This window comes from Carassius carassius, chromosome 43 (assembly GCF_963082965.1).
Source record: "Carassius carassius chromosome 43, fCarCar2.1, whole genome shotgun sequence".
Classification (NCBI taxonomy): domain Eukaryota; kingdom Metazoa; phylum Chordata; class Actinopteri; order Cypriniformes; family Cyprinidae; genus Carassius; species Carassius carassius.
The window spans coordinates 16,409,033-16,426,499 of record NC_081797.1 but is presented as its reverse complement, the minus strand read 5'-3'; the positions used below and the strand labels follow the sequence as shown (position 1 = coordinate 16,426,499).

The window sequence follows — 17,467 nt, the reverse complement described above, 5'->3', positions numbered from 1 at the left end:
TTAAAATAAATCATCATGGGATCATGTGACATTGAAAATTGGAATAATGCTATGAATCAAATAAAAATCTAGTCATGGTTAACATAAGAGAACTCTTAACAAAATAAAACAAAACAAAAATTATTAGAAGTGTGTTGTGTGTGTGTTTGTATATATATATATAGAGAGAGAGAGAGAGAAAGAGAAAGTAATTGTATAGAAAATTTGCCATTGACTTATGAAATATAACCACATTATTTTAAAGCTATAATTTTTATTTACTTATTTTTCTTTTTTTGTTGGCAATGAATTTATTCGGTATATATTAAGTTTAAAACATAAAAACTGTGCTCATTTTAATATTTCTGTCCTTCTAATATTTTTTTGTTCTAACTATATGTATTATATTTTATATAATTACTTCTTAGAAAAACTGACTATGGTCACCTTATTTTATTTTCATTGCAGCAACAAAAGCCAAAAACCTGACCTGAAATCATACATAACTTTTTTTTTTTTTTACAACTGCCTTGCAAGTGCTTGCACTGTATTTCCTGAAGGAAATACAAATCTAGTACTTAAATATTTAATTACAGCTAATTTTAAATATTTTGCCCGGTTCTTTTTTTTTGGGCTCGGTTTAGCTCTAGTGACTGAGGTTGTTTAGCAAAATGTTCATATCCCGTTTGAGCCTTTACAGTCAAACCGTCTCTCACAGCTGACGTTTTGTCCCTCACAGATGTATAAAAAGGATCTGTACAGCGTGGATGAGCCGGTGCGAGTGAACCACGGCGTGAAGCCTCCCCCTCCCCAGCAGCAGCAGTCTTTAGGCCCCCCCACCTCGCTCTCCTACAGCCACCAGCCTGTCTACCAGGACCAACAGCCATACCGCCAGTACGAGCACCCGCCCTATGGCTATGACGGTGGCGGCTACGCACACCCAAAGCCTCACAATTATGACCCGCACCTGCACTACGACAACCGTGTGCCTCACTACAACGAGCAGTGGCCCCCTTACGACCAGCAGCAGACTTCACCCCAACCGCCGCCCGCGTCCGGCTACCCTCAGGCCCACCAACCTCCTCCTCCTCCACTGGGGTACGAACCCCGCTCTCCATACCAGGACGGCCCAACCAGGGATTTCAGCCCGCCTCAGTCCCAATACGATGGCGTGTCCCCAATGGGTTATGATAACCGGCTGCGGCACACTAAACCTGCTCCTGCGCGCTACGAAGAGCCGCCTCCTCCGCCCCATTCAGTCTCCTATGATGCCCGCTCACCCTTTGAGTCCCATCCACATGGGTTCCCAGGCAATGCGCATCGCTCCCCTGATCCTCCCAAGCAGTATTACGGCGACGCTGCAATGAGACCCTCCTACAACCCTGGAGCGCCGAACCGAGCGTATAAACCAGCGCCACACGAGCCCGTGATGAACTCTGAACCTCCCGCCCCGCCTCCAAAACCCGAGGCCGTCCCATCTTCAGGAGATCCGCCTCACCCTGCAACTCCCAAACCATTGCCGCCTCCCCCCAGGGATGATGATGATGATGAAGACCCTGCCATGAAGCCACAGTCTGTGCTCAACCGGGTCAAAATGTTCGAGAACAAGCGCTCCGTGTCTGTTGACCGAGCCAAGGATACACCAGAAGTAGCAGGAATTAAGGTACGTTTGTGTCCCTTTGATGAATGTGACCTTGGAACACAAAACCAGTCATAAGGGTCAGTTTTTTTAAATTGAGATTTATGCATTATCTGAACAAGCTGAGAGCTTTGTTGGTAATAATTTAAACATGACTTAGTGTAAACTTTGGCATAGAGAAGGGTATGTAAATGTGTTGACAGAATGCATGCACTTTCTTCTTCAGCCCACAGATCTCCCAAAACCTGTGAGCACACCTGGTCCTGTGCTTAAAGCCAACTCTCTCAGCAACCTGGAGCAGGAGAAACCCTCTTACAGGTACAGCCACATACTTACTGTACTGGGAGATTGTTTCAGATGGTTTAAAGGAAAAGTGTCTTATGCTCACCAAGGCTGCATTTATTTGATCAAAAATACAGTAAAAATATTCAAACTGTAAAATATTATTCCAATTTAAAACAACAGTTTTCAATTTTAATATATTTTAAAATGTGATTCATTCCTGTGATAAGCTGAATTTTCAGCATCATTTCTCCAGTCTTCAGTGTCACATGATCCTTCAGAAATGATTCTGATATCCTGATTTGTTGATGTGTTGAAGCAGGGTTATTACAGTTAACTAAGACTAAATCATGAAACATTTTCATTACTAATTAAATAAAATAAGTTAATTGAAATGAAATTAAAAACTTTTTTAAAATTCTCATTTTCAGTTAGTTTTACTTGAGGTACTTAACTTAAAAATGAACGAAAACATTAAAAAACAATAAACACGTCTAGACATAAGAACAAAACCTGACAAAAGCTAAATTACTAAAGCTTTAAAATTAAAATATTTTTTTTTTACATATTTAAAAAAAAATCTAAAATATTTATACAAATATATACATTTATTTAAAAAGTCTAAATATGAACAAAAACTATAATAGTATCTCAATGAGAGTAAAATGGCACTTTGTTGAAAATAATTCTGCCATGTAAACTGATGCATTTTTTGACAATTCTTTGATGGATGGAAGGTTGAAAAGAACAACATCTATGTAAAAACATTATTTGTCATTATTAATATCTTCTCACTTTTGACAATTTAATATGTGACCTTGCAATAAAACAATTTATTTAAAAAAAAAAATCTTACCAGCCCCAAGCCTTTGAGCAGTAGTAGTATATATGTCCACCTACAAACGTCAGCAGAGCCTGTATTTCTAATAAAAGGACTGGAGAAGTCATGGGAATTCATCAGTCAGAGAGCATGTGAACCGTGGGATAACCCAGAAATAATATCTGTAACTATTTTAATAGATTGTCTTGTTACCACTTTCTTTTATTCTATTGTTTACATGATTTAGTTTCAAACTGACCTCTGTTTCACGCTATTTTTAAGTAGTAGTGGTTGGCAAACAGTATGTGTTGTTAGTGGAGAATGATATAATGTAATCCTGTAGTGCCCTCTGCTGATTGGTCTTCCATTCTGGAAAATACCATAAGATGTTACATAATACAGTTAAGATGTCTCCTTTTGATGATTTGTTTCCTGCTCCTAGAGCCCCAGAGCCCCAGAAACCTCAGCCGCGTGTAGGGGACGACATGGTCCGCTCCAACCACTATGACCCAGATGAAGATGAAGAGTACTACAGGAAGCAGCTGTCGTATTTTGACCGCCGCAGCTTTGACAACAAGGCCATGAATCAGCCCAACACTGCAATCAATCGCTTCCACGAGCCGCCCAAACCTCCTCAGCCCCAGATCGCATATCCTTTCGCCAGGTACAGTCTCAAACACTAGACAGACAGTATTAACTCTTGTATGTTGATGGAGCTCTTGTATATACATATCACACTCTTTCACACACTTTCTGTTTCAGGACGGAGTCTGTGGAGAAGGTGAGTCCTGTGGACAAGAGGTACGAGCCCTTGCCGCCCGTCAACCCGCCACCTGCTCCATACAGCCAGCCCACACCTGCTGCTCCATCTACATCCCTGCCCAAACTCAGCAACATCGAGGGTAAGAATGAGTCTTGAGTGTACATGGTACTTTGGGCTTTGTGGACTTCAAGAAAATGTGTATTTGTTTACACTCTCACTAGTTTAATTTGTCTGCTAATAATGTCCAACAGTGTTTAAACAAACATCACAGGGAGACGTCTTTTTTTTTTTCTTTCTTTCTTTTTTTTTTTTTTACAAGTTTCCAGCAGTGTCTTTTTCATTACATCTCAAATGATAATATTGTGTTTGATAGCTTTCTGTTTTGTAAATTGCATTTTAAACATTTTTGGAATACAAACGCTTGACTCTGTGATTACACACAAGTAATATTTCACACTTATTGCATAATTAAAAAAACAACAATTGCAGAATGACTCAAAATTCTACATTGTTAAATCTCTGTTTTGAAACGTCTTTTTTGTGTTTGCGAAAACAGTACACAAGCTTAAAAAAACTTGACAGTTAATTTTTTTTAAATACAGATTATTTTTACACCATAAATAAATGACATTAAGCATATAAAAAAAGTTCCACCCCGTTGCATAATGTATGGCCATATTGTCCATATTGTCCAACATTTCAAAAGTCTATGCTAATACCAATGAGATTGCATCATTTTTTACACCACATCAAAAACTGGATGCATTCTCTCTGATCTCCCAGTGAACTCGATGCCAGATCCTCACAGCTCTCCCAAAGCTAAACCGGACTTGTTGGCTCTCAGAGCTCCCACCCGGGATGACCCCATCCAGAACAGCTACCTGCCCCCCAAGTCTACTATCAACGGCATGGATGCCCCTCCCAAAACACTAGGCGTCCCTACTAGCTACAACCGCTACGTCCCCAAGCCTTACACTAGCTCCGCCCGACCCTTCGAGCGCAAGTTCGAGAGCCCAAAATTCAACCACAACCTGCTTCCCAATGACACACAGTCCAAACCCAGTGTGAACAACAATCTGAAACCTCAAATCTCGCCCCAGCCCCTGGACACAGACAGCGGGGTCGACACTTTCACACGCACCATGGACAACAGGCCCAAGTATCAGCACAACAACATCAATGCCCTTCCCAAGGCCGTTCCCGTCAGGTAAGATGATGAAACAACATCAGCCAGAGCTGGATTCATTCCTTTTGTTTACTTAACAACTCACTCACTATGTTTACATGGACAACAATAGTCAGATTTTAGCACGATTAAGACAATACTCTGATTAAGAATCTACCATGTGAACAGATGTTTGATTACCTTGGGGTCATTGCACACTGTTTCCGAAATTTTCGAAATGGTCCTCACTAGGGCTGGAATGATTAATCGAAAAGTAATCGAAACCGAAATTCAGAACCTCTAACCGACTTAATTTTCCCATTTCGGTTATTTCGTTTTTTTTAATCCTGTTAATACTTCCCCCTTAAAAGCATACTACCGCGTGTGTAGCCACATGACTCTGCTCTCCAGTCAGTGGCATAAAAGCAAAACACGGAGGTGAACTCCGGTTCAACACATAGTGATGGCGCGCGAGCGGTGAGCCTTGAGTCTTCACTAAACTTTGTCAGTTGTATTTGTTTTATAGTTTGGGTATTCAAGCGATTTGATGACCGGATGTGTATTATTATATCGAGCTACTATGTTCGTGCAGCTGCATTGTGGCACGAACACTCATATAAACAGTAGCTGTGAAGATCGCACGCACAGAGGAACGCAAAAACTAGTTGTCAGCGCTGTCCTGTGATTTATTACTAAAGTAGCTTAGAATCTCAAAACTTATTATAGCATATTTTTCTACTTTTGAAGGAACTATGCTATTTACAACCCACAGCTTCACAATATAGAGACAGTATGACTAATTCACACACGCAATCACTCGTACTGGTACTGTGCTAATTTATCTTTATCTGATCTTTATTTATCTCTTACACCGAGCTATAATCTATAAGAAATGTTACGAACATAGATAAAATAACTGCTGATAGTGAGCTATGATGTAAGATCGCGCTTTCAAAATGGAAAAAAATCCCACCTTTAATAGTCGATCTCAACCGTCTGGCTGAGGTCAGTCTAAATAAACGTTCAGGACAGTTGACAGAATGCTGCTGCGTGTCGTCATGAATGCGTATCATTTTCACGTGTTATTAAGCCTTGCCACTTGCCAATTTAACCATTCAAAAAACCTTAAAGCATTCAAACACAAGACGCTGAAAAGCTGAACTGAGCAGCTGGTTACACACGCTGTGTTTGGTGCACACGCAGAAAGAGAGAGCCGCGTCTCACAGACAGCAACACTGAACTGAGCTCTCCTTTGCGGAATTGCTAATGCAACCTTTTCACACCACAGACTAAACACAATTAATCATTGCTTGGTAATTGGCCAACAAAGTATTGACTGTTGTCTGAAGTTTTGTTTGATTGTAATCCATTACATATCTTTCTATCAAAGTTATCTGATATTATCAAGATGAATTTGTTCTGACAGTTTAACTCTTGAGTTCTTGTCATATTTTATTACCATTTTCTAAACTATAGCAAATAAACTGATAATGTGAGAAATGTTGAAGGTGTCTGAATAAATTTTGGTTTGATTGTATGTTTAATTTTTACAGTGCTATTTTACATTTAATTATTCGGTTTCTGTACCTGGACACTTACAAACTTGAAAAACTTAGGGTGCTTTTACACCTGCCTCATTTAGTTCAGTTGAATCGTACCAGAGTTCGTTTCCCCCTTTGGTGCGGTTCGATTGGGCAGGTGAGAAAGCAGCAATCGCACTCGGGTGCGGACTAAAAGCGGACCAAACAAGCGTACCAAGACCTGCTTGAAGACGTGGTCTCGGTACGCTTTCAAACGAACTCTGGAGCGGTTCGTTTGTGGTGAGAATGTTTTCCGACCTCGAACAGACCCAACTGCAAAAAGCACTGATCATTTTTGGACTAAACCAGCTGCCTGAGTCAGCTGCGTTGTGCATTATGGGATGAGGAAGTGTTTGTTGACAGTTTGAACTAGCATGGCAGCTCGTGGACAAACTTGGAGGAGTGAGGAGGTGCGGAGCCTCTTAGAAATTTGGTCAGATGACCATGAGCATGTCAGAGTTAAGAAGAATTAATGCACGCCTCCGCTTGAAGTTACGAGCGATTCCCGCTCGCCGTTTGCAGTGCATTATAACGTTGTTTTCAAGCCGCATCCGCGCTTCATTATAGAAATGTATTTTTTGCATATTGTGGTGTATACAAACAATGTAATAGATTTTGGCCATGGACAAAACCAGCCCGCGCAGTCGTGTTGTCGTGTAGTTGTGTTGTCTCCGTGTTGTTTGCTGGCTTTTCCTCTTATGTTGGAATTTTTCCCCAAGTGAATTCTGACCAATCGAAAAGCAGTTTAGGAAATATGTCATGGCCAATGAGTGATGTAGATGTTGTCATGTGACTGCATTTTGGTTCGTTTCAACTGGTACGGACCAAAGCTCAGTGTGGTGTGAAAAGGAACCAAAAAAGCTGAAAAATGCTAGAATGTATAATAGTTTGCCCTTGGTTCGGACCAAATGAATCGAACTAGAGATGTGAAAGCACCCTTAAACACTGTGTAAATAGCACAAACAAATAAACAGAACGAACATACAAATTAAACACTTTCAAACAGGCCCACTGGTACAACCTGCACCAGGGCCCTGCTAACCCCAACTATGGCCCTGCTTACAGTACAAACCTTGTCGGTGAACTATGAGGGCAAAAAAACAAAACAGAAACAAAATAATCGTTCATTAATCGTAATCGAGGTAAAATGTTCAATTAATCGAGGTTTTGATTTTAGGCCATAATCGTCCAGCCCTAGTACTCACTGCAGGACACATTTAAATATACCTAAACCCACCCATCGCCACACTTTAAACCTACCAGTCTCCACCCCCGATCACTAAACCCACCCATTTCCAGCCCTAAACCTACCAGTCTCCACGCCCGATCCCTAAACCCACCCATCTCCACCCCTAAACCTACCAGTCTCCACCCCGATCCCTAAACCCACCCATTTTCAGCCTTAAACCTACCAGTCTCCACCCACAATCCCTAAACCCACCCATCTCCAACCCTAAACCTACCAGTCTCCACCCCCAATCCCTAAACCCACCCATTTCCAGCCTTAAACCTACCCGTCTCCACCCCTGATTCCTAAACTCACACATCTCCACCAATAAACCTACCTGTCTCCACCCATGATCCCTAAGCCCACCCGTCTCCACCCCTTGATCCCTAAACCTACCGTGTCCACCTCTGATCCCTAAGGGGCCGTTCACATATCGCGCCGCTTTGTCCTTCTTTCCAAAGGGCCGTTGCTAAGCAACCATGACCTGCTCTCTCCATGAAGATGCGGAAATTTCAGCAAAGGATAAATGAATTTTTAGCACTAAAAATCGCTTGCAGTAGCACTAAATTTATTTCAAAATGGCAATCCATATACAGCTATGATCAGCTGTTCCTTCATCTTTGCTGAGCTTTCAACGTTGTTAAGGGAAAGGATGAAGCTGATTGGATAGTTCTTGTCACATGACCTGCGGTGAGCTTGCGGCATTCTGAAAAGTTGATGTTTTTAACTCAATGCGGTGCGGACGCGCCTGGAAAAAATGAGCGTGTCACTTCCATTATGAGCGCGCATACCGCGCGCCTACATTGGAAATAACAAACTTGAGCGTGCAAAAGACGCGATATGTGAACGGCCCCTAAGCCCACCCCTAAACCTACTCGTCAAATAAAAGAACATTAGTTCAAGAACGCTGTCATCTGTTTGCACAGTTAGAATGACAAATAATTAAGTGCACTTGAAGCTTTCGTAAAATTTTAAATGAAACTTAACAAAATATTATTACAAAGACAAACTATATGTTTATATGCATTGATTTTCCGTATTTTTCGGACTATAAGTCGCACCTAAGTATAAGTCGCATCAGTCCAAAAATACGTCATGATAAGGAAAAAAGAACATATAAGTCGCACTGGACTATAAGTCGCATTTATTTAGAACCAAGAACCAAGAGAAAACATTACTGCCTACAGCCACGAGAGGGCGCTCAATGTTTTCGGTGTAGACTACAGGAGCACTGAGCAGCACAGAGCGCCCTCTCGAGGCTGTAGACGGTAATGTTTTCTCTTTGTTAATTTCTCTTCATTCATTTCTCTTTGTTCATTTCTCTTGGTTCATGTCAAATTAATTTTGATAAATAAGTCGCACCAGACTATAAGTCGCAGGACCAGCCAAACTATGAAAAAAAGTCTGACTTATAGTAAAGAAAATACCGTATGTACTATAACATGTAAAACGGGAACATGAAAGGAATATTCTAAAAGCAAATCATGTAAACACCTTAATAATAATATTGTCTTATTTAGAATAAGGTAAATAATTAGACTACTGATGTCCATGTAACCATAGTCACCGTCTGTTTTCTAGCCCTAGTGCACTGGATGACGATGAGGAGGATGAAGGTCACACGGTGGTCGCCACGGCGCGGGGCATCTTTAATTGTAACGGTGGGGTGTTGAGCTCCATAGAGACGGGAGTCAGTATCATAATCCCACAAGGAGCGATTCCAGATAGTGTGGAGCAGGAGATCTACTTCAAAGTGTGCCGGGACAACAGCATTCTGCCCCCTCTGGACAAAGAGAAAGGTCTGAATCACATCTACTTTTGTCTGTTTTATTTTCATTTTTATTTCAGTATATATTTTTTTGTTTTTCATTATTAGACTATTTTTAGCTTTGAAGTTAAGTTACACTTCACATATTTAAGCAGAACATGTTTGAACAAAACTACCTTAGTTAAAAGTTGAAAAGCTAAAAATGTTTCACATCAAGTTCAGTGCACTGCAGAAGAAAATGCACAAAAGCTGATATTTTTTCATGCTCTAGTGGGAAAAAAACAAGTTAAGATACAGTAATTAATTTTTCAGCATACAAACTATAAAAACACAAAATCCAGTGCTGTTAAACAAAGTATAAAATATTAGCAAACAAATGTTTTGCTACAATGAACCTGATTTCTTAATTGCATGTTGTATGAACATTTTTGTTTATGTTTGGGGTCAGTATATTTGAAATAAATGCTGTTCTATATGATTTTTGCAAAACTTTCTACTGATGAAAGAATCCTGAAAATATATGTATTAGTGTTGCACGGTGCACCGATACTTCAAAAGTATCGCGATTCTCGGAAATTAAAAACGTCACGATTCCTAAATGTATTAGTATCGATACTTCAAAGAATGACTGCGTTCCAGATTTGTAAGAGACGTATTTCATGTTGGTGTGTGCAACGCACGCTTCCAGTGCCTCTCTATGGACGCCTGTGTTTTTCTCTTCACGCAAGCAGCAAAAAAGCACTACAGCGACATGGCTGCATTAGTGGCTTTACTAAACTGATATGGCTTTACTAAAATGTGTGCATAATAGCATTAAGTAGTTTAAATAAGTTGTTCAGATGAACAAAGCACGAGGTTTTCTTGCATAATTAACATTTCAATTGTTTGGTCAGCCAATTCATATATAATATTCACATTAATCGGGGATTAAACGTGGAGTTATGTTCTGTATGCTAAATATGAAAACGAGCGTATCTGCACAACACCTATAAATGCGCTTTGTATCTGCTGATTGCTGATCGAGATTTACATGCTTGGCTCACTGACCCTGTTCATTCATTTCATTCATAAAAGAGATGTATCAGTTGATTAAACTCATTCACGAATGAGAAGATATCTCGATCTCGTTCAGTGAAGGGCGGATTCGTTCACTACATTCAACAAATCACATGCTCCGTCACATCTTGAGTAACTCTTTGACAGGATGAAACAGTTCACAAAACTGTTCACGAGCTGCGCATGCGCTGCTAATAGCGCCGCGCTTGCGCTTCTCCGCTCGCGTGCTGCTGTGGAGGGAGGAACTACAGTGAACGAGAAATATAAGTCACTGGGTTGCCTGAATGAGAACAATTCGTTCACCTAAAAGATTCGTTCACGGACGAACGATCACTAGTGCAATTTCATATAGCCTATATTAAATATTTGGAATATATATTTTCATATTTTATTAGGTTCTTTGATAAGGTTACAATACGAAGGTCTAAGTAGCAACGTATCTTCCGTGATGTCCCCGATGCGCGGGTTAGGGTGGGTAAAGAAATTTTACTTTATTTGTGGGCTGGGGTGGGCCAAATCATTTCATAAAAGCGGGACCCACGGGTTGGAAAAAAACCCGACCTGTGCATCACTAGGCTGCATGTGCTGGTAGAAAAAGATGACACTCATTAAAGATGACGCTCATTAAAGCTCACTGGCTGAGTTTTCTCCTCTGAAAGAAAAGGTTGCACAACTGACAGAATAAGTTACAATATCTGAGATATTGCTGCTAAATTTTATTTGCTTTTTTTTTTTTTTACTTGAATGCCATTGCTTAAATTGATATTATTTCTCTTTTGACATTTAATCTTCTGAGTTCAGAAACATTGTTTAATATAATCGCTGTTCATATTTTTATTCAAAGTTCAGAATCAAGATAAATTTATTACTCTTATGTTTCTTATGATAACTGAGATAATGCTGCTAAATTTATTCTTTCTTTACCTTGTCATTGCTCTAATTTATTTTTTATATTTTGATATTTCATATTTTGTTCAAATGTTTAACATATATGCTGTTCATATGTTCATTTATTAGTGTGTTATATGATTAGAATGTTTTCCCGGTTTTAAAATAAAGCATAGCAATGATATTTGAGGTATTTTCCCCTTTCAGGAAAAGTATCAAAAAAGTATCGAAATCGCAATTCTTGACTAGGTATCGGTATCGAAACAATAATTTTGGTATCGTGACAACACTAATATGTATGTTTCCAAAAAATATTAAAGCAAAAAATTCAACATTGATTGTAATAATAATAAATGTTCTTCTTTATAGTATTTTTTGACCCCAAACATTTGAATGATGGTATAGTTGTTGAATTAATGACACACTGATGCTCCTGAAGCTTATTGCAGCCTGTCTGCTCTTCCAGGTGAAACTCTGCTCAGTCCTCTGGTGATGTGCGGCCCTCACGGTCTGAAGTTCCTGAAGCCCGTGGAACTACGCCTACCACACTGTGCGTCTATGACCCCTGATGGTTGGTCTTTTGCTCTAAAATCCTCCGACTCCTCGTCGGGTACGCTGTCCTTTCTCTCTGTCCTTTGATGGGTCTTTTGGGATCGGGATTGAAGTTTAGAAGCAGCAATTCCTCTTGTGATTTCCTTTCATTTTCTGGGTTCCCTGAATGAACATTTCACGCTCAGTCATCCTGATCACATGATACACTGTGTGATCTGTGCGCTTGCTTTGCTTCATCAATTTATCACCATGCTTAATCACAGATGCACTTAAAGTCTCTTTAGCTCTTATTCATTCACAATGAACCCATGTAATATTGTAAAATGTGACTGGAACTGACACACATCATTGGGCTCAGTATGGCCACATTTGAGGAAGACAACCAGGACTGAGTCCATCTAAATTAGCATTCACTTTGTGTATAAATACAGGAGTCACTCCTGATCTTGTGATGTTAACATGGTGGTAATATGGCTGTAGATAAGAAATATGGATGCCAACAAATTAACCCATTTGGCACTGGCAGTTTTTTCTGCATTTGGTTGTGACACCCATTTATAACCAAACTCTGTGTTAACAGAACTGGATTAAGTGTTCAAAAGAGGAGTGACTGTTAAATTTACCTGGAGCTTGAAAATGGCAACCACATTTAATTTCATTTTCAGGACTGAATCTGCTACATTATTGTGTATGAATACAGGAGTCACTCCTAATTTCGGCATGGTGGTAATGTGACAAAGGTGGATATCAGCAAAAAAAAAAAATTTCAGGAGTGAATTTGGCTTTCACACGCATAACCAATTTCTGTGTGTGAACAGAACTGGGTTAAGTGCTCCAAAGGGGAGTGACTGAATTTAGCTGCAGTTTGAATAGGGCCTGACCAAACAGAGTCATTCGGTTCAGGGCATCAAAACTGAATCCCTTAAATTAGGTGATAATTATGGGTTGACCAATATATCGGCAAAGCCGATATTTGTCATTTAGCAGATATCAGCATCTGCTGATAAGTTTTTCTGCTTGGCCGATGTGTTGGAGGCAGGACTTTTATTTTGATGGCGCTGAGAGCGGCAGCATCTGAGCGCACACAGTTCTCACATTCTCCCTCTCGTTCACTGTCGTCATTAACAGTTCTGTCTTACACGGATAGAAGTCTGTCTAATAATCAGATAGAACAGTTAAACAAAGAAATTAATGTATACAGAAAGTATTATAATGATTGATTTGATATTATTAGTAAACTCTTTGAATGACTAATGAAAATTTAATTTCACAAATCTTGCAAACTTAGTCGAATCCAGCTGTGAGATCTTGTGACGTGATTTTAAACTCGTGATTTCAAATTATGCTGCACTTTATGCATTTGCCCACTGTCATAGTCATGTTATTTTCTCTGTGTGCTGTATGTAAAGTGAATGTTACCTTGGTTTTATTTAGGGATGTCCAGATCCGATCACGTGATCGGAAATCGGGCCCGATCGCGTGGTTTCAGACTCGATCGAAATCGGACGTTACCTCCCGATCAGGACTCGGATATATATATATATATTCTCATTCATTTTTAACACATCTTTTGTTATGCGGTGGCACAGAGTTAGACCCTTTTGACTCTACACAGAAACAGCAACGCGTGCGGCATGACATCACTTTGTTTTCAAGAGCTGGTGTGAATAAATATAGATTCAAACTCAAAGAGACATGATAGTTTGCGCATGACCTGATATTTCATTCGGACTCAGGATACAGCGAGATGAACATCACAGAGCGCTAAACTCTCATGCAGTGTGTGTTTCATTCATACTTGAAGCCGGAGCACGCTCTCGCGCTGATATCAGGATATTCCTAATATGGACAAAAGCGTCCAGCTATGCTGTGGTGCTCACAGGGAAAACAGAAACTTATGCAAACACGAAGACATTAATATACGATCACGACAATAAGTTGTTCTTCAAGTCATCTCCAGCAGGTGATAAATAAAGTATGAACAATGCAGTGCTGATTGACATAGTATTTATTACAGTATAGAAACTATTCTGCATTATTATGTGATAAACAGTGTTTGTAGTATATAAACAAATCATTATTATTTGTTATTGTCCAGCATTTATAGATTTCTAAGCCAATTAAATTAAAAATAAAGTTGCCTATACTACCAGTCAGAAGTTTTTGAACAGTAAGCTTGTTAAGGTTTTTTTTTTTTTTAAGAAGTCCCTTCTATTCACCAAGCCTGCATTTATTTGATCCAAAGTACAGCAAAACAGTAAGATTTTGAAATATTTTTACTAGCCTATTTAAAATAGCTGTTTTATATTTGAATATATTTCAAAATGTAATTTATTGAAGATCCTGGATCTGTTTTTTCGCTCTTCTTTATTCTTTTTTTATGTATTATAGAAGTATCGGATCGGGACTCGGTATCGGCAGATACTCAAAATCAAATGACTCGGACTTGGACTCGAGGACAAAAAAACCTGATCGGGACATCCCTAGTTTTATTTGTAAAACATGATTCCCAGTGCACACAAACTTCCCAGTATACCGAGTCCCCTATTTGGTTACAGTGTTTACTTCCTTTTTAATTATATTTTAATTTAATATGTATTTATTTGTGAAAAATACTTTGTCATCTAAAGTATAAGTATGTCTATTTTACACATTTATTTTTTAATCCATTGTTAAAATTGTAAACAAAAAATAATATCAGCTTTATATCGGCTATCTGCCCCCCTCTTTTCCAAGATATTGGCATCGGCTGTCAGTAAAACAAAATCGGTCGACCACTAGTGATAATGTGGCATCTTGTGGTTCTAAATGACATGTGGTTGTAAATAATAAATTAACCTGATTGCTATTTTTGATGAAAGTCTTTCCAGGAGCAAATTAATTTGTCTCTACCCTACTTAAGCGAACAGTGAATATACAGAACAGTATTAAGCAGCCAAAAATGAGTGACAACTGAATTTAGCTGCAGTGTGAACTAGGGCTGCATGATTAATCCAAATACTGTGATTTTAATTACATAAAAACATAGGTGCAACATGTTTCAGAATGGAGCATGGCACAGTGTTCTTTTACCTGTGAGCAAGACAAATTATTATTATTATTTTTATTTTACAGAGAATATAAAAGTTTTGTTTCTCATTTCGTTTAATGTCTATTTAGCAATAATATTGATTATTATAGTTATTTTAATATTAAATATTATATATTTTATTATAAGTATTATTTTAATCTAATTATACTTTGGTAACAATTTACAATAAGGTCACATTAGTTAATGCATTAACAATAATGCTTTGCTAAAGTAATTTATTTTTTGTTGAAGTTAGTTTATAAAAATATAACTCTTCATTGTTAGTTCATGTTGGATCAGGTCAATTAAATATTAAAGGAAAATGGCACGCACTGAGATGGAAGAGGTACGTATAAACTCATCTAAGTTGAGGGAAAAACATAGTTGAATTTGGAAAAACGGTGGCGTTTTACTTTAACCGATTTGATTGTAATAAAAGGGATACTCCACCCTAAAATTAAAATGTTGTTATTAATCACTTAACCCCATGTCGTTCCAAACCCGTAAAAGCTTCGTTCGTCTTTGGAACACAATTTAAGATATTTTGGATAAAAACCAGGAGGCTTGTGACTGTCCCATTGACTGACAAGTAAATAACAGTGTTAAAGTCCAGAAGAGGTTTGAAATGCATCATCAGAATAGTCCATCTGCCATCAGTGATTCAACCTTACGTTATGAAGCGACGAGAATACTTTTTGTATGCGTATAAAAAAAAATAAAAACTTTTTTCAACAAGTCGACGTCTCCTGCGTCTCTCCACTTCAGCATAGCACCATTTTGGAGAATATGAGCTGAATGCAGGCAGCGTATACTCTAGAGTCAGCAGCGCCACAAGGATACATTTCCTACTTATATTTACGCTTTGATTTGAAAGAAAACCGCGCATCCTTGTGTCGAGACTGACACAATATTCAGCCCATTATTCTCCAAAATGTTGCAACGCTGATGTGGAGAGACACAGAGGAGACAAATTGTTTCATAACGTAACGGTTGAACCACTGATGGCAGATGGACTATTCTGATGATGCTTTTCAGACTTTTCTGGACTGCGACACTGTTATTTATTTGGCAGTCTATGGGACAGTCACAAGCTTCCCAGTTTTCATTCAAAATATCTTAAATTGCCTTCTGAAGACGAACAAAGCTTTTACAGGTTTGGAACGACATGGGGGTAAGTGATTAATGACAACATTTTCATTTTGGGGCGGAGTAACTAATGCAGTGAATGGAACCTATATTATTATAGATTTTATACAATACATTTTTGGGCTAAATTGAGCAGTCTTATAAAAGAGCACAGCAAATCTAATGCATTTTTTCTTTTTGATCATAATTTATCAGAATAATTTCTTTCCACAAATCACGCAGCCCCAGTGTGAATAGAAAAATCAGAATTTTTAGATTGATGTTTTCTGACAGCATATTCCTCATGATGTTCCTCCTGTTGATATGTTCACAGCTGACCCCAAATGCTGGCAAAACAAGTGTTTACCAGGAGACCCCAATTACCTGGTGGGCGCCAACTGTGTGTCCGTGCTGATCGACCACTTCTGAAGAGAGCAACAGCTGGTCTGTTACTGAACGTCAGCGCATGGACCCCTCTCCAGTTCTTCTACTCCAGTGGAGGGATTTGCACCACTTTATGAAGTATTCATTCTTCCATCTTTTCTTTGATGGGCTGAAGTGTCGTTCCCAAAAAATCTCCTTGAGAACAGCACTGATGGCACAGTGCTACAGAGCGCTCCTTTTCCCATTCCCTTTGGTTTCCTCTTTTCTTTTTTTTTTGAGATCGGTTTAGCTTTTTTCTTTACCTTTTGGTGCTTGAAGACTTGCAAAAAATTACTGAATAAGTAAATTACTGAAATCGAACTGCTAATGGAATGCATGACCTGTGCCACAGACAGTCAGAAAAAGTGATCCCATTTTTGATCCCAAGTCTTGAACGGAACCGGAAAAAAAAAATAGATGGAAAAATTAAGTAGTTTTACGTTAAACAAATGAATCTTACCAATGTGTTCCCAAACAGAAAAGTCCATGTATGTAGAGCTTTTTTGTTTGCGAGGTCATGTGTTTTTCGTGGAACGCTGTTATGGATTTTCACGGATCTGGAAAGCATGTCGGTTTGTAGAGAATGAAGAACAATTGAGACTTGTTGCAGGAAAGAACTGCTCATTGAAGGAATGTGACTGTTGCACTCATCTGCTCATGGACTTCCCTCTCTGACTAAAAAAAAAGAAAAGAAAGAAAAATGGGCTCTTTTTCCTCTCTCGTTTTGAAGCGATCTTTTCTAGCGATGTTTTACCGTAGATAAACATTGACTGTGGTTTTCCCAAACTCCTGCTGTCTAGAGATCTATGCATGTGCTATGACTCAGGTCCAAACGCCTGCTACTAAGTTGAGTACACAAACCTACCCATCATACACTGCAAGCAGTGATGCCTTATCTGCATTTTTTTTTTGTACCTTTGACCCGAAAGACTAGCAAACGTGGAATTTCTGTTACAGAGGGAAGGACAGGAAACCCTCCCACCGTAATGAAGCGGGATATTTAGCACACAAATAATGAAGTCTGATCAACAGGTCTGCTTTCTCACTGCTATGCATTTGAAGTCAAAGAATATACAAGAACACTAGGATATGTTTCAATTACAGCTGTATATATTGTGCTAGCATATGG

General features: G+C 39.0%; 1 protein-coding gene across 15 annotated transcripts in view; it reads left to right on the top strand.

The window, feature by feature from the left end:
• The window catches only part of LOC132124979 (tight junction protein ZO-1-like), a 158,304-nt gene extending 141,275 nt beyond the window's left edge, over nucleotides 1-17,029 (top strand). For 11 of the 15 annotated variants that reach the window (XM_059536159.1, XM_059536155.1, XM_059536156.1 and 8 more), the window contains 8 exons: nucleotides 719-1,642; nucleotides 1,845-1,936; nucleotides 3,163-3,384; nucleotides 3,483-3,622; nucleotides 4,267-4,690; nucleotides 9,038-9,255; nucleotides 11,635-11,778; nucleotides 16,250-17,029. In XM_059536159.1, coding sequence (XP_059392142.1) covers nucleotides 719-1,642; nucleotides 1,845-1,936; nucleotides 3,163-3,384; nucleotides 3,483-3,622; nucleotides 4,267-4,690; nucleotides 9,038-9,255; nucleotides 11,635-11,778; nucleotides 16,250-16,344 — 2,259 coding nt within the window. In that variant the 3' untranslated portion in view covers nucleotides 16,345-17,029. The remainder of the gene's footprint in view (nucleotides 1-718; nucleotides 1,643-1,844; nucleotides 1,937-3,162; nucleotides 3,385-3,482; nucleotides 3,623-4,266; nucleotides 4,691-9,037; nucleotides 9,256-11,634; nucleotides 11,779-16,249) is intronic. The other 4 variants (XM_059536163.1, XM_059536160.1, XM_059536170.1 and 1 more) reach the window with 2 other exon arrangements.
• The last annotated feature ends 438 nt before the right edge of the window (nucleotides 17,030-17,467 follow it).